The sequence below is a fragment of the Dama dama genome, chromosome 14 (assembly GCF_033118175.1).
Source record: "Dama dama isolate Ldn47 chromosome 14, ASM3311817v1, whole genome shotgun sequence".
NCBI classification, from domain to species: domain Eukaryota; kingdom Metazoa; phylum Chordata; class Mammalia; order Artiodactyla; family Cervidae; genus Dama; species Dama dama.
In genome coordinates, this window is record NC_083694.1 from 21,482,227 (window position 1) to 21,500,019 (window position 17,793).

Here is a 17,793-nt window from a genome sequence, read left to right on the forward strand (position 1 = left end):
AGATAGTAACTTTCAAATGCTTATGCCCAGATGCTACAAGCGGAGGAGACTTCCAGTACTTCTCAGTTGAATGAATTAATGATGGCGTCCCAGACAACTTTGCTTTCTCAGGAACCACGAGGAATAACTGAGGATGTAACTGAGCTTAAAGGGACATTTCTAATCAATTTAGAAGGTAAGAAGGAGATGAAGACTGATAACAAATACCAGATAACAATGGTATGTGGACAACCGAATGATAATTACAGTTCTCCTCCAGCTTTCCAGTGGATGACTTGGATTCTAAAGGCAGATACACACTTGGGGTGCATCTTTCTATAGAAAGTGAAAACAGTGGCCAGGTTTCTGAACCAGCTCTCTAAGTGCCCTACCTGGTGATTTTGGGAACACAGGGGTAGGGAGAGAAGAGGGAAAACGTCATCATCACCGAATGTGAAGTCAGTCTGCCTTACTTCAGTTGGCCTTTGTGTCCCGGCCTTTGCCCAACCCTACCATCCCTCTCTTGTATTGAATCTACAATTTATTATGCTCACCCCAAATTACATATTGTAGCCACTCTTAATGAGTCAAGGAAGTTTTATTGAACTCATTCCCCACAGTTGTTATCTTATAAGCAAACGTTTTGTAGGTATTTGTTTGATAGGGGATTTTTGTCAACTTACTTCATTCTTATTGATGGAAATGAAAGCTGAGTAACGTTAACAGAATAACATGAGTGTATCCAGGAAGAGTGATGCTCTCTGTGTATTTCATAGTAGCTTTTAGGCACCAGCAAGAGGTGGGAGACTAATTTATAGCCATCAGTTTAAATTTGAGGCTTGGCAGCACAGATGATGTAGTAGACTCTGTATTAATCTGCTTTCCAGAATGTTATATTCTCTGTGCAGTGACTAGAAAATGATTTATTTTCTGTACTGTACTAGTCTGAGGTCTATTCATTATGGACAAATTTTTGTATCCTTTTGTCCAGACCAAGAAGTTTAATGTGGGGGCACTGCTCGTTGTCCCTCTAATTGGGCTCTTTTCCAATTCTTAATCAAGAATGTAGCTGGAGAGGAGAGGCAGTGTAATTATCAGAACTGGACACAGATGAAGAGCAAGCAGGCATGCTCTGCCTGAGTGGATACAGAACTCCATGACCTGTGGAAAAATCAGCCTCTCAGGGTCTCACATTCCCCCTCTCCCCCATCATCAGATTGTGTGAGCCCACCATCTTGGCTGTTTATGGAAGGGAAGCAGTATTTCCCAAGGCAGGGAGGAAGCTCTGAAAAGGGGGCACCTGGAGAAATGCAGAGATGCACAAGTTCAGTGGCCTGTCAGGAAGACTCTTCGCATGTTTTTCTTCTACAGGTGGCGATATTCGTGAAGAGTCTTCATACAAAGTAATTGTCATGCCAACCACCAAGGAAAAATGCCCTCGCTGTTGGAAGTACACGGCTGAGTCATCAGACACGTTGTGTCCCCGATGCGCAGAGGTCGTGAAAGGGAAGTAGGACCATGGTGTGTGTTGACAGCTTTCTGAGCAAGAGCCTCCTGACAGGACTAGGGGTCTAGATGGATTGTTTACAGTACTGGAGAGAAATCCAGGACTTAGGTAATGAGTGGAAGAGTAAATGGTTGAGGATGAGAGTCAAAGTCAGAGCTACGAGTGTTTTCCTGTAACTAGATAAACAATAATGTGTATATATACATATGGAAACATATACATATGCAGGTGGGTCCATAATGGACTTACTCAGAACATAACACTGAAAATGCTTGCCTACAAATGTGCTGAGCGGAAAATGTTTTATATTTTATAAATCTTCACTCAGTATTTAAGTTCTATAATGTCTAAAAATAAAGGCACCTGGAAAATTACTGACTAGTGGTGGTACAAAAGTTATATCAAGTAAAACAATGTGTTTTGAACAGGAATGGGGCAGGGGTGTGTCACTTAAGAGATGAGAAGAGTAATTTCGTTCTGTCTTAACAGCAAACATCAGCCTTTTCGGAACAGCTAGTTCTTCGGACTGCATACCAGAAAAAGTCACCAAATATGTCTCATATAAGAGGGGACAAATAAGGAAACAATATGAAAGCTGAAAATTTATTTCACTAATATACATAAGTTCACAACAATGAACAGACACAGAAAATAGCAGTATATACAGAATTTGACTACTTACAATACATTACAATAGATAATAGGGCATTTTATAAACAACTCCATATAGGATTAAAATCTTTCCAGGGATGGTTAATTCTGTTTAGCAGAAATATAACAAATCATTCCTATCAGGGTGAGGGAGGGCTTTCAGAGTTGCTATAGAGTACTTTTTAAAAATATCTGCCTCAGTGACATGAACCACAGTAACTATTAAGAGAACTTATTCCATGTATGCTTAGTGTTATTAAATGAGTTTTCTGTGATTTTAAATTGTAATAATTTTTTTTAAGAAAGCTATTTAAATTTAACTGTGTTCACTTTGACCCTAGTTGAATTTTTATAACAAAGGTGAAACTCTTTGCTCCATACCTCATTTTTCTCTTTACGAAAGTAGGATGCATTTAGAAGCCTGCTACTATTATTTCTCTCCATCTGCATTTATCCTGTATATTCTAGTTCTACATCTAAACACAACTTGTAATGTAGAAGTTATGATTATTTGAACCCTTTTGATTTCATTTACATTTACAACAGAATTGAACAAGGTACAGAATGCTTACTTAATGATAACAAGGAAACGTACATGGGGATGGGAGTATATATAAGAAAAAGCTACTCACAGGTAAACTGGCTTTGCACCAGTAACTGCAGTATGTGCAGCGTATCTGTTTCAGAAACTGCCTGTTCTGTGTGAAACCTAATTCCTTTCTTTGTGGCTCTTCGTGGTTACAGACTGCATACACAGGTATTTATTTTCCTTTCCTCTACCAGATTTATTTCAAAAGCCCTTAATGAAACAGTAAAATATTTAACTGCTTTTCTTAACCATGCAACTGAGAATTCAATTTTAAAATTCTCTCAATGGCAAATTTTAGGATTATAAATCTAACTAGAGACTCAGTGATTTGTTATGGTCCTAGGAGCCATATTTCAGCTTATTAATATATTCTCAACAATCCCAAAATTTTTGATTATGTGTCCTAACAGAGTAAGTTCAACCAGTTTTATTATCTAAAATGCTTGTAAGATACCCCCCAAAGTGATAATGGAATCAGAGTGAGTAATTTACCTTTAAAAATGCCTGTACTTCCAAGTTTCTTTGACCAGCCTCCAAGGTTCATAACTACTTTCAGAGTATCTAGACAAGTCACGGAAAGAACTCATCTTTTAGAGTGCATGTAACAAGTGGCTACAGAACGCCTGATACTCAGAAATCACGTGAATGTGTCTGGATGGGGTACCGGGGATCCCAGCAGAGGCTGAGGGGCTAGACCGGCTCAAGGCCCTTTTCAGTGTTACTACTGCAGATGTATGCCTCGGTCAGACACATGGGCCTTCACCCCAAACACTCAAGGCACCTGAAAAATTAATCTCTCACGATTTAAAATGAAACAGTAATTACCAGGTTTTAGACAGTTCTTATTTGAAAGTGATCTCTCTGTTAAAAATAATTTACACTGGGATATTCTCAGACATGACTTTTTCCTTTATATTCCTGAAAACAACGCCTCAAATGTGCACAATTGCAAGAGCTGGCTTCTTCCTGAGGAAGTGAAGAAACAAACTTTTGTATCACAACGAGTTGCTCCGTGTAACAACTGTGACCCAGGACATGTCAACAATTGTGCTGTAAGGCTACATTCCAAAGATTTACCTTGATAAATACTTGGTATTTGTACAGCTCAAAGTACTTTTTTTTTAGAGTTTCGGTTAATTTGGTTTTAATCAACAAATGATTATCCAGCACTTGGACTGCTCTAGGCACTGTAGGGTACAAAATTAGCTGTATCCATCCTCTCAAGCCAGCAGTGAGGTAGGTTTGCTAAGCTGTAGTATCATCCCTAAGCATTTTCTATACTGTTCCTAAGAACAGGTAACACGACCAGATCCCAGAAACGGACATTTCTAAACACTTACTTGTAGGAAAAATAAAGTTGGGTTTAAATTTTTAGCATCTTTGCCCTTTTTTTAAACATAAGTTTTACAAGATAATACATTTTTACAGTTACCTGATGTGGATACAATTTTGAATGTTGGCAAAAAGCAAATCTTAACTTGCATTATAATTAATTTTGCTGGGTTAGATTGCATCTCAGATTCTGTTTTGGCAAGTGCAACAGGTTAAGGGTTCTACTTAGTGTCCATTCTGATGAATATGATGGTCTTGAACCCATTATTCCTCCTCCGATGGCACCAGCATAACCTCCTCTGGGAAAGAAGCCTGTCAGCATCCAGAACTCCCGGGGGCCGTCCCCCAGGATGGGATTAAGCATGATAACAAAAGCATTTTCCCAACATTTATTAAAACAAGAGTGAGAGAGTTCTCTCACTTTACTGTTGGGGACTATACAGGAACACATTTAAATTTAATTACAATACCATTTTGAGTACGAAATATAGAATCTTATAAGAACATAATCTGTAAATTATAACCAGTTTTAAATAGCAAATTTGGACAATAAAGCTACTTAAGTGCTTGAATCAAAAATAAACAGGAAAACGGCTTCAAGAGAAATTAATAGTATAACTGATATCTGTTTATATTTTATTGTCAGTATTAACCAAAGGTGGAATTTAGCCAAGACTGCACTTTTTAAAAGTAATGTGTATTTTTATTTACTTTACAAAAGAAAAAAAAACATACTCCCTCCATAAAATTCCAGATCTTATTGTGTAAAATAACCATGCACTAGTTCATATTAGAGTCACACAATTTGAGACTGTTTGCAGGAGATAAGTGTCATAAAGGAGGAAGAGATATGGCTTCTACAGCTTCAGTGAGGTGTAAGGCTAAACTATACTGCCCGTGGTTTTCTGGTAAAAGCTCAATTACTTTATTTACTAGTTTAGCTGTTGTTGCAATGGGCACTTCTGTGTTTTGAAGATCCTGGGGGTTCTGCAAATGGAACACAAAAATAACCCATCAGTTACATACAACTAAGTAACTGCTACTTAACAGTTAGCAGGAGAGTAATTTCCCAATAAAAATGCTTTTGTTCAGAATTAAGAAAATTCAATTTTTCTCCACTATTAAAAATGCACATGAGAAAACCTCCAGTGGCCGTCTGCCTTCCCTCACGCCCGACACTCACCATGGCCTTCAACCAGGTGCAGAGCGTTGGGGGCAGCCTGGCCAGCAGCTCCAGCCCCTCCCTCGTCTGCGTGCAGAGCACAGCGTGCGCCAGCCGCTGCCCGATCAACACCAGCAGCTGCGAGGCCAGGACTTCTTTGTCCTGAACCTGGAGGATGGCCTGCAGGGGGGAACGTGGACAAACGTCCAGACTCCATGTCACTTCTGCCTCTGGCAAGGTTCCCAGTTTCCTGAGTGGCTGGCTGCTTCCTGTCCTTGGGGCTCAGCTCACCCCTGATCACCCTATTCTACTTCTGCTTATTGACAGGATCTTAGTGATTTTCTTCACAGCATTTACAACTCAATCCAGAATTGAGCATGCTTCTCAGCTCCCACAAGTAGACTGGATTTGGAGGAAGGCACCATGTCTGTTTACTGCTCTGTCCCTCTGCATAAAACAGGTCTGGCACACAGCATGAGTTATACTAAACACTGGCTAGAAACAGGAATTTGATTAGTTTTTATTAAAAAAAAAACTTTTTTTTGGCCAAGCTCTGCAGCATCCAGGATCTTTTAGTTCCTTGACCAGGGATCAAACCCAGGCCCTCAGCAATCAAAGCACAAAGTCCTAACCACACTGGACCACCAGGGAATTCCCTAGTTACCTATTTTAATCCTGTTCTACTACTGTGCCTAGGAGTTCTAACAAAAGAAGGAAAAACAAGCTTTACCAGCAACTTTACTGATTCTTTACCCCAACTATCAGTTTTACAACTTGAGCCCAGACGACACTCATAGGCTGTTACCTCCTCTCCTAAGTGGTCAGCTCCGTAGTTGTAGAGTTCCCCCACGTAATGCCTCCTAACAACATCTTCATTGACTTGAAGGTGATGGGCCAAGGCCATGGCCAGTACTGGCCAGTCCTGGTCTTGACCAAAAGGGGCGGTTGCTGCCTCTTCTGTGGAGTCTCTGTCTTTTGCGACTGTGTGTCGGGCCTGGACAGCTGCACTGACGACTTTCAGTAAGAACTTGAAGGTGGAAAAACAGATACAGCAACGTCTTGTTAGTATTTTCATTAAAAAAATATGTAATTCCAAGTAACTTGGCTTTTCTGTTGCTTAGAGTAGTTTTACTCTATCAAAAAATGACACATACTTTAAAGAGAAACTAGTTCTTAAAAATACCTTAGAGCTGGTCGTCCCAATAGCTGTAATTTACCTGTTGTCGTACAGAAATAAAATTTGGATCCATTTCCCCACTAGGTAATAACTGAATTGAAGTTAAGTCCTTGAAAAATGCATTTTTCCCCTAAAGAAAAAGAAGAGACCGAGAAAACTGATGAGTATGGACTGTTACTGGAGGGTGGGGGGGTAGATTTTAAAATGAAGTCATTTAATAAAGAATAACTCATATACCCATGACCAATTCAGGTTGATGTATAACAAAAACCATCACAATAAAGTAATTATCTTCCAATTAAAAAAATTAACACTTCAGAATTCTGTTCTTTTGATTTTCACAAGCATTATGGTGAAAGCAGCCTTAAGAGTGAACCCCAGGGGTGCCCTCCTGGTACCCATGCCCTGTGTAATTCCACTCCCCTGAGTTGGGGCTGGTGAGCAGGGTTGGGCAGAGAGGACAGCCTGACACTTTCAAGATCAGGTGACACAGGGCTGTGGCTTCTGCCCTAGAAGCTGCCCTGTGCAGTCACCCATAGAGGAGAACTGAGTCCTGCCAATCCTCGTGTAAGCCTGTGAGTGGATTTCGATCCCTACCCTGGTGGAGTCCAACTGCAGACACCTGAGAGACCGTGAGCCAAAGCCGCCTACACTAGGGGAACACAGATCGGGACTCAGGAAAATGACACAACATTTGCTGTTTTCAGCCACTGAGTTTAGGGATCATTTGTATGTAATGGGGCTTCCCTGTTGGCTCAGATGGTAAAGAATCTGCCTGTTATCTAATAATCAGTAACTAATACATAGTAGGTACTTTGAATCCTCTTAAAAACACTTGCTGGACTGTTTAAAAGCACCTGTTTAAGAGAATAGAGCCAAAAAGGAATATCAGAAAATATGGTTTCAGAAGTTCTCAGGAAGGAAATGCAATACAGAGCAAAGAGCACCAGCCTTTGAGTTGCAAGATCAGGGCTCCAAGCCCACTCCTTCCACCCAGGTCTTGAACAAAAGATCTCACCATCCTAGGCTGCTGTTTTTTCAGGTCATGCCAGATATCGTCTAAGGTACTTTCTAGATCTAACCTGTGATTACAGATCATCTGGAGGGACTGCTGAGTAGAGTGAAGCCATTCATCCTCTGGTGATGGAACATGCAAGATTTCTGACAGCAACCTGCTGCATCTGAACATCACCTTTTGAGAGTTTTCCCACACACTCACTCGCAGTCATTACTCTGTAGTTTCTACGTGGAGGTCTTGGGTATTGGGGTCTGTTCTACAGAAGGGCCTCCGGGATAGGGAGTATGTGTGCATTTATTGTTTACTATGTTCCAGACACTGCTGAGCACTTGGTGTTGAATATGTCATTTAACACTCAGGACAACCAGGAGTCATGACTCTCAGGCTAGGAGAACTGACTCTACCAATAAATGCAGAGGTGGGATTCTGTGTCACATGCCCCAGCACACAATGCTTCAGGATTTGCATGTGAGTCACACAGCTGTCCCAGACCACTCAAGCATGATCTGGGCTGAGACTAGCATCACCACTGTGCCTGTCCAATGCTGGATGTGGTCTCATTTTGAAAAGTCCCTTTTTGAGGGGAGTACTGATTTAAAAAAAAAAAAAAAAAAAATCAAATTTTAAAGTACTTACTAGAAGTAAATACACTATTTCTACTTATATTTACTCTCAAACTCAACATGTCCAGAACTCTTCTAAAGGGGCTTCCTTTAAATGCCATGTCCAGTCCCCCAAACTTGAAACGGTTGAATTTTCATCCCCTCTCCTTCACCCTGCACTACTCGGTCATGAGGTGGCTGATTTCTCAAAATTCCTCCATGATCTTTATTATTTCTCCCCAGGCCACATCATCACTAACTCCTGATTCCCACTGGCTTCTCCAAGAGGCTTGATTTCCTTGATTTCCACTGGCTTCTCTGCCCACCACTGCCCCGAGTCCCTTCTGCAGACCTCTGCCATCTAACTTCTCTTTATCATCTCCTTAATTATGAATGTACCAAACATTTATCGGGCTCCTATCATGTACCTGGCATGGCACACAGACACGGGGACATGTAGACAAAGACTTTGAAGGGGAAGTGACACTTAAGTGAGTAACTAACAGGAACCGACCATGTGGAAGAGCTGGCTGTGAAAATGGAACAATACAAGACAAGAGGTGAGAAAAACGCCTGCCTTCTCCCAGGGGTGGAGGTGGTGAGCAGTGGCTATAGCATGGGGTGTGAGGAATGGACAAGGGGGAGGAGAGGTAAGTCAAGGGGCGGGGAAGCCGCCATCTCCGGCTCCACGTTTCCATGTGGCAGGAAATATTAACAACATGGTTAGTAATAGTAGTTGTAACAGTAATAGCACTCACTGCTCGCCACACTGGCGGTGCCTTTGGGAGGAGGAACTGAGCTCTGGGCAGCGCCCTGCTTTCCCCCTTCTTCCAGGGGGCAGTCCTCCTGCAGGGGCTCCCGTCCTCTGCTCCCAGCACCAGGAGCCCGAGGGGTCTCCAGCGGTGGTCTGGCTGCACAGAGAGACCACCACTCTGGACACAAGCCTGGGTGGAGAAGCCAGTCAAGGCTGTCTTCTGTCCCGGCATGAACCTAACAAGACTGAATCTGAGTTTGGGAAGGAAGGTCTGGCAGCAGGGACTGCATGGAGGGAAGCTGGAGGCTGCTGGACCTGCCCAGGGGAGACGATGAGGCCTGAGCCTGGGCCACAGTGATGGAGAAGGATGGACAAGAGGGGATGTAAGGAAGAACCGACAGGGACGAGCTCATAGTGGCTCTGGGACCCGAGGAAGGGGACTGAGCTAGATGTTTCCCAGGCTACTAGTTTCTGTCATATCACAGATGGTGACCTCACTCACCAACTGACCAAGCCAGTGAACTTGGGGGAAGAGCAAGTGTAGGTCAAGGGTGGGGAGGGGCGGGATAGAGAGAGATTTCAGGAAAGAGGTATGTGCAGCCCACCGCACAGGCCAAGAGAGGCATTCAGGAGAAACACATGCCCCAAACCCTGGGGACAGGTCAGGCCTGAAGACACAGAAGAGGAAGAAAAGGAGCTTATTGAAGACAAATAATGGGGCAGACGGCTGAGAGGGCTGAACCCTGGGCCACCAGCATTTCAGGTAAATCAGAAGAACAGGGAGCCTGACAAGGAACACAGGACCAAGACCCCCACGACAAATAATCCTATACAAGACACACAAGGCCCAATGACTTCTCTCTGATAAGACAGTCCTGCTAGACCCTCAGCTCCGAGAGGATCCCAAGTGCTCTGAGAATTACCTTACTGTCAAAAAGAGAGAGCGGCTTCACGGTCTTGAGAGAGAACCTCATGACGGCATAGAGGACGGCGCACAGGACGGAATGGTGCTCCACCAGTGGGTAGTGGATGTGCTTCTGATCCAGCGCCAGCTCCACAATGGAGACTGGGCCCTCCACGGTCAGCCAGGCGTCCTCCGTGTCCAACACAGGCACCTGCATTTCATCCCGGCTGACGTCTGCCTGCGTGTTTTGAGAAGGGAGAGCTATCAGAATCGGAGAAATAACAGTTTGCCAATATCTTTAATGAGCTTCTTACCAGTACCAAAATAGAAACCCATATTTTCCCCCATCCCTCAAGTTATAATTAAAAAAAAAACAACTAATAATTAAGAAACGTCACTTTTTTTAGGCTTAAGTCAAAACTTGGAAGAAAATAAATGAAAAACAAGCTCTTTTTATATAGTTCTTTCTGAAGTCCAACAACTTTCAAAATATTTGATATCTTAGAGACAGGTCAGCATGAAAATACCACCCTTCTACCTCCATTAAAGTCTGAAGAAGATCCCAGCAGCAGCCGAGGAAAGAAGTCACTGCTGTGTCGCTCATCCCCACATCCTGTTTGTATGAAGGGACATCATTAGCTCCAGAAGGAAAACCGGAAGGTTTTAATCAGAAAAATAAACAGAACATACGCATCCAGTCAACTGACTTCCCCCACTGAACTGACAGGTGAGAACTGAAAGTCAAGGTACTTGCACATTTTAATCTCTTTCTGCAGATTCAGCAGATTTTAAAATCGGGCTTTTAAAAACAGCGGTTCTACACTCAATTTTTAAAAACTGAGTATCTTTCTGTATTGGAAAGAGGTGGTGTCATCAGTCAGCCACAGACGGCTGAGTCTGGCTTGCTTAGCCATCTGCTGGCCAAACAATCATGGTGTGTGTGCAGTTACAATCACACAAGACAGGCCAACCTGGGAAGCTCCAAGACAACAGCCTGGTCTGGTTTCAGAGCATCTTTCAGGGACTGAACTGCACCCTCCGAACTAAAGTAAGATCCCCAAGCTGGTGAACTAAACACCAGAGTGATGCTGTGGGCAATGTTTCTGAAGGGGCCTGTCCAAGAGGTCACTGTGCTCACACATGAGGTCTTCTTAAAACCAACAGCCACAAATCCCTGACATCCCTAAGTAATTCATCCTTAAGGAACACAGCGTGTGTACATGTGTTTACACACATATTAACAGTAGTCACAGAGCCACACTCAAGAGCATACAGACAAATTCTTCAACGATGGAGATTTTTCAGGACTAAGGCCCTATAAAGGCTGAATTCCTGTGTCATAGTATTTCTTAAGATATTTGTAATAAAATTTCGAAGTTTTGAGCAACGCTAGCATTACTAATCACTGACCTCAAATATAAACCCCTGATTTATACATCAACCCCTGATTGAAACATCATTTAAGACTGTTTGTACAATAGCTATTATATAAAGGTAGATCAAGTTCACTACTCATATGAATCCAATTCAATTATAAATTTCTAATTTGAAAGACAGCAAAAATATGCAATTTTTTTTTGTGGCCCTCCTGTCCACAGTCCAAAGTTGAAGACATCTTGGCAAACTTAGTTTAAACATACTATCTGATGATGTGGAAAGGTAAATTAAAATTGACCATAGGTCATAACCAGTTTCCTTATTAATACAGTGTTCTCTTTCCATTTTTCTTATCTCTCACTACATCATCAAAATGGTAAAAGGCAAAGTTCACTCCCACAGTTAATAAGGTACTATATAAAGTACAGAATTAACAACTATTCATCTAGTTAAGGGAGATACACTTACCCTTCGGCATAACCTATCCTTTGGTGCTTTCCCAACCTAAGACAAGAGGACACAAAATGCTGCATTTAATTAGTAATTTAAATCAAAATTTAAACTATGGTATAGAAAGTAAAAAGTAACCAAACTTTAAAAATACACACGCAGCTATAAATAAATGCAGTACTAGTGTCATCAATTAAATGCTGGTTCTACTAATTTGTAGCAAAAAAAAATTAATTTTGTGGGGGAGCTTAAATATATATTAAGAAAATACATTACACTGTGGGCTTACAAATCATCCTTTTTAAAAATACTTATTTTTGAACTATTAAATAAGAAAACTCCCAAAGATCAGGTTCCCAATTTCCATAATCAAACTGCATTGCCTTAAAACCTATTTGGAACCAAACTGAAGGCTATGAATAAGGAGCAGCTAAAAATTCTGCTTGTTGGTAATGATACACAGTACTTTTTAAAGGTGAGAAAGAAGGAATAACCATCTACAGCAGACAGAAGCTATATTCCTAACTCAGAAAAATCAGCTGATGTACTTATTCCATAAGTAATTCCTAAGATCCTACTGTATACTTTATATGTGGTAATAAGTGGAAGATAAAAGTTCTGCTCTTCAAGAATATTACGTGATAAGAAAATTCACAGGAAACAGTGAAAATGAAAGGACAAAGGCCTCTTCACCTCATTACCTCTCACTGTGATTACTTGAACGGCCTTCAAAACAACCATGTTCAGCCCACCCCAATTGCAACATACTGTTGCCAGAATCATCTTTTAAGATGCAAATCTGATCATATCATTCTTCTGCTTAAAACTGCCCCAAGTCTCCAAGATAAAAGTAACAGCTACCCTTCACTGTGCCCTCACCAACTGGGCCAGGCCCTCTGCTAAACAGCTGACATACACTAGAAAACCCCAGATCACAGCCCACAGAGAAGGTTCTCCATGGTCCACTTCCTGCTCCTGTCTCTAGCTTGACCTTCAAACAATCAAAGCTACTTGCAGCTCTCTGAATCCGACACGCTGTCTGCCATCTCTAGGGCTTTTTGTGGAAACATTTTCTTCTCACTCTCTTTTTTACAGATTCATACATAGTCATCCTCCAAAATCACCCCAGAAACCCTCCCTTGTCATTTACATTCCTCTTCTGAGTTCTAAAAGCACCCTGTGGTCTGTTTACCATCTTTTCGATGGTGGTTGAGGGTGGGGCTGTGACTTTATTCTCTGCAACCACAGCACCTGGCACTGACCTTGGTACATAAGAGATACTCATAATAAAATCTATTGAATGAATGATTCTAAACTCTCTGCTTCCTGGTTCAGGACTGCTAAACACAACTCAAGCTGTGAGGGTCAGATGGGACAGTGGGGGGTAGAATGCTGAGCATCTGTAGAGCGTAACACATGGAAAAGGCTTTGCATTCTCAGTCTCTCAGGACGGTGGTCAGAGGTGGCCCAGAGCAACAGAACACAGGCCAAAGGGGGAGTTTCAAGAAATAAGCGGTAAGCGGGCAAGGAGGGTGAGCGCACAGCGAAGAAGAGTCAGATTTAACTGAAAAAAAGGCACCAGTTTTGTCAAAGCATTTTCTACCGGAGCCATGGCCTATAGTGGGTCTGAGCTGTAGCGCTCTTTATGGTTTAGGAATGTCTGTCACTGTACGTTGAAAAGCACATGCTGTCATTATCGTGGCTCTCCCAACATCCACTTAGCGGCCACCGGAGTAACCTGCGTTCTCCACGGGGCCGTGCGGCACGCCGACTGGGCACCAGCCACTCAGTGCGAGGCCCAGAGGCTCCACTCTAGTAGGCCAGCAGCTTCTGCTCCCACTCCGAGTTACAAGCCTACCTTTTATGTCTGTTCCCAAATCTACCTGTGATGGTTGTACATATTGTAAGTCTGTAATTTAATTAAATAACTAATAATGTGAATGAGGAAAACAAGGGAGTTCTTTACATGAGTTCTATGTAAACTGCTTTAAAAAGATTTATGGAGGAGAGTAGCTCACTCCAAGGTCTAGTGGATTAGATATAGAGAAACAACTATAAAAACTAGGGGATAAATTACAAAAATCTTAACATTTTATACTCAGAGGGCATCACTGTTTTAAAGAGACAGGATCCAGAAATCACAGGCAATATACCATGGGTGAGGTTTATGTAGAAAAACCTCAGTAAAACTGTAATTGACCCTATTTAGAGAAAATATCTTGGCCCTTCATCCCATGATCAATGAGAAATTGTGCATTTATATGTTTTAATTTAAAATAAAATGCAAATCCTTGCTTGACTCCACCACTGGTCCTAATCACCTGGGTTAAGAGGTTTTTACAGGATATTACTCTCTTTCAAGGATTTGGGCTCTTCAAGTCACCAAAATGCCTTTTTACAGGATATTACTCTCTTTCAAGGATTTGGGCTCTTCAAGTCACCAAAATGCCAGGACAACTGAGCATAAATAAAATGTAATTATCAAATAAAAAAAATAGTCTAACAAGGCCCAATGCAAATACTGTTTCTTATATCAATCATTAACAGAGCCAAATAAACAGGAAGTCAATATAGGAAATTTCAAATTTAAAATGACCTTACCTTATCCATCAAGTATGTAGCGGCAGAAAACCTTTTGACTAAGAATGTGTTCCACATCATCAGCGCAATGCCTGGATAGCAAGTGAAGTAAAGCAGTAAGCAGAATGCTTATATATCTTCTCTTTCACCATATATAGCAAACTGTTTTCTTCATTAAGTTTATAAAACTACCTGTGTTATTTAGATATTACTTCTTATATCTTATATAATATTTATAAAATTAATAAAAACCTTTATCATCTATAAAAATCAGAACTGGGCTGTGTGAGAGGATAACCAAATGGCCAGCAAGCATAAGAAAAGACAGCGTCACTAGTTATGAGACACACAGAGATTAGAACTACACAGAAATATCATTACATGATCAATAGAAAGGCTAAAATTTTTTAATATGATAACATCAAGTGTGGGTGAGGATGTGGAAACAATGGGATGCTCACACACTGCCGGTGGGATAATCACCTGGGAAAACCCCTTGGAAAACTGCTTGGCCCGTATCTACCTAAGCTACGTATGCCTACCGTGTGACCCAGCAAGTCCTCTGCAGAAACAATCACAAAAATATGTACAAGAGAATTGACAGCCAAACACTGGAAACAACCCTAAAGGATTTTTCTTATATGTGACCACTAAATAAAGCAATATACAAAAAAAGTATTAAAAAGCAAAACAAAATACAAAAAAAAATATATAAAAAGAACTCGACCAAACAAACAATCTGGGCTTTACATGTCCATAAGCAATAAACTGTCGCACTGATACTAGAATTTCTGCAATAGCTGTCAGTTAGGCAACAGAAACATGACATTTCACATATTGTCTTATCACCCACAAAGCTGCTTCTGTAACTAGGAGTGAGGTTATGCAGAAGCCAGGAAACTTACTCAATGTACAAATTAGGTAAAGAGTTTTTTTTTTATTTGAAGTAAAGTTAATTTATAATGCTGTGTTAGTTTCAAGTGTACAACAGTGATTCATATACACACACACAGACACACATCTATGTGTATACATACAAACACACACCCCACTCATATTTACATACATATATTCTTTTCCAGATTCTTTTCCCTTATAGGATGTTACAAAATATTGAGTATAGTTCCTTGTGCTATACAGTAGGTCCTTGTTGGTTATCTATTTTACATGTGGTAGTGTGTTAATCCCAAACTCCTAATTTATTCCTCCCATGACAAACTGGGTAAAATTCTAACTTGAATACTAGCCTGTGATCAATAGGTAACTTTATCAGTAATGATAAATCCTTTAGAGACCGTATTTTCCAAATGAGCCACTTTACCCTTGTCTGGACCCAAACCCAGTCTCACCACTTAGTATCTTACTAACTTCCTATCTAAGTATCTCACTAGTCCATTACTGAGCTCCTTGATTAATTCTTACAGGGAAACTCTTCTATTAAATGGAGCCAGCAATCCCGTGACCATTTTTCTACAATAATTTGTAACATTTTTTTCAAGAAGACAACAGCAATCCCCGTGGTAAAGAAACCAATGGAGAATACTCATGTTCATTAAAAGCAGCACAAGATGGGAGGGATAAATTTGGAGTCTGGGATTTGGCAGACACAAACTACTACACATAAAATAGGTGAAAAACAAGGTCCCACTGCATAGCAGAGAGAACTATATTTAATATCCTATAACAAACCATAACGGAAAAGAATATGAAAAACAGCATATATACACGTGTATGTGCGTGCATAACTGAATCACTTTGCTGCAGACCAGAAACTAACAGTATGGTAAATCAACTCTACTTCAATAAAACATTTTTTAAAAAGACAATATTGATGCATTTATTTTGTAAACAAATGAAATAAACTTAGATTATCAGTAAATTAAAAAAAAAAAGAAGCAGCACAAAGTAATTTCTAGCATGTAGTATTATTAGGCTTTGGCTACCCTAACTTTTTCATCAGGACTTATAGTTCTGAACAGCCCATTCCTCTTTCCTTATCTACCTGTGAACTAGGGGGGGGAATTATTAATTCATGCATAATATTCTCCTCACTACACACCTAGGAACAGCCGTTAGCATGGGAAACTGATGGGTGGGAAAAGACGGTGATAATTACCGCCAGCCTCCATCTCCTTTCTGGACAGCATTTCTCAAGCAATTGAAACAGCTGGTACTGTGTATGCAGCAACACACAGTAATGTGCTGGGTGGTAGGACCCATTTTATTTTTATCAAATAAAAATTTACCAGGTTGTGAATTTGGAGAGTCTTGGCTCTGTGGGGAAGGGGACGGGATAGTTAGGAAGCTTGGGATGGACGCGTACACACTGCTATATTTAAAATGGATAACCAACAAGGACCTACTGTATGGCACAGGGAATTCTGCTCAACGTTACGTGGCAGTCTGGATGGGAGGGGGGTTTGGGGGAGAAGGGATAAATGTATATGTATGGCTGAGTCCCTTCCTGGTTCACCTAAAACTATCCCGACACTGTTAACTGGCTATACCCCAATACAAAATTAAAAAAAAGAGATTTGGCTCTTTTGAAAGAAACAGTTACATTTTTAACATCTGTTTACTTACCATTCTGAACATGGGCATTAAGAATATGCTTCAAGTGTTCTATTGACCTAACAAAAAAACGTGCTTCCTTGCATAGAGGAAGCAAGAAGAGAGAAAGAAGAGGTATTATTCAATAGGTATTTCAAATATAAATGGAGACTTCTGACATACATTTCTACATGAAGTAACCCAAGAATGTTACAAGAACATGGAATTATTACATAAGAACAAACTCTGCATAAGGTAATGTTAATGGTCTCTCTTAAATTTACAGTATCTATATAATGACTGATTCCTGGACATCTGGATTCAAAATTTACTGTGGTTTGTACATCACAGCAATGCTCTCTCCAATAAATAGTTGAATTTCACACAAATGTAAAAATAATAGGTTTATTTTCTTTGTAAATATCATTAATTAATTCTTCAACACTATTTATTGAGCAACTACTATGCACCAGGCTGCTAAAGGCACCAGACATACTGTAATGAACAAAACAGACCCAAATCCTTGCCCTCACTGAGGTTATGTTCTAGTGACAGAACCAGATGATAAATACAGTAAGTAAATTATAGAGGATGTTCATAAAGAATGTTAGTGGTAAGTGCCAAGGAGAAAACATTAAAGCAGTGAAGGGAAATAGGAAATAAATTCAACACTTTTTAATCAAGGCAGTTTAAAATTGTGGCCTATACATTATTAAACATAACACCTTTGCTAATGTATGTCAAAAGTTCCCCAAAGGCAATTTCAATTGTTTTGAGCCTAGTAAAGCTGTGTGTGTAAAATGATTGAATTGGGATAGGGGTTGTTGGGTGGGGCAAGGAGATAAATATTTAACAGGAAAGAAACAAACAAGAAAAATGACTGCTGATTTTAAATGTAAGTAATTATAATAAATGAGAACGGCAACACAAATCAAAATGTCAGGCACCGTGTGTGTATTTTCTTTGTAAGTTGCTACAACTCTTAGACAGACTACTGTTACGGTCCTCATCTACTTAAGGAGAAAATTGAGAACAAAAGGCTCAGAAACATTCTCGAAGGTCACACAGCCAGGAGCCATGGGGCTGAACAGACTCTGTTATGCAAACTGCCTTTGGTTTAGAAATGACCGCTGTAGGACAAAGCTTTTTAACTTAAATACC

General features: G+C 40.6%; 2 protein-coding genes across 3 annotated transcripts in view; one reads left to right on the forward strand and one right to left on the reverse strand.

Moving 5' to 3' along the window:
• The window catches only part of IARS2 (isoleucyl-tRNA synthetase 2, mitochondrial), a 42,519-nt gene extending 40,659 nt beyond the window's left edge, over positions 1–1,860 (forward strand). Inside the window, exons 22-23 of the mRNA XM_061160064.1 lie at positions 31–175; positions 1,351–1,860. Of these exons, the coding sequence (XP_061016047.1) occupies positions 31–175; positions 1,351–1,493 (288 nt within the window). The 3' untranslated portion in view covers positions 1,494–1,860. The remainder of the gene's footprint in view (positions 1–30; positions 176–1,350) is intronic.
• Positions 1,861–2,075: 215 nt separating this feature from the next.
• Positions 2,076–17,793, reverse strand: part of RAB3GAP2 (RAB3 GTPase activating non-catalytic protein subunit 2) — a 106,579-nt gene continuing 90,861 nt past the window's right edge. For both annotated transcript variants that reach the window (XM_061160063.1, XM_061160062.1), the window contains exons 27-35: positions 16,666–16,732; positions 14,104–14,174; positions 11,521–11,556; positions 10,214–10,288; positions 9,695–9,913; positions 6,438–6,527; positions 6,026–6,247; positions 5,242–5,400; positions 2,076–5,045 (exon numbers count right to left, since the gene is read on the reverse strand). In XM_061160063.1, the coding sequence (XP_061016046.1) occupies positions 4,890–5,045; positions 5,242–5,400; positions 6,026–6,247; positions 6,438–6,527; positions 9,695–9,913; positions 10,214–10,288; positions 11,521–11,556; positions 14,104–14,174; positions 16,666–16,732 (1,095 nt within the window). In that variant the 3' untranslated portion in view covers positions 2,076–4,889. The remainder of the gene's footprint in view (positions 5,046–5,241; positions 5,401–6,025; positions 6,248–6,437; positions 6,528–9,694; positions 9,914–10,213; positions 10,289–11,520; positions 11,557–14,103; positions 14,175–16,665; positions 16,733–17,793) is intronic.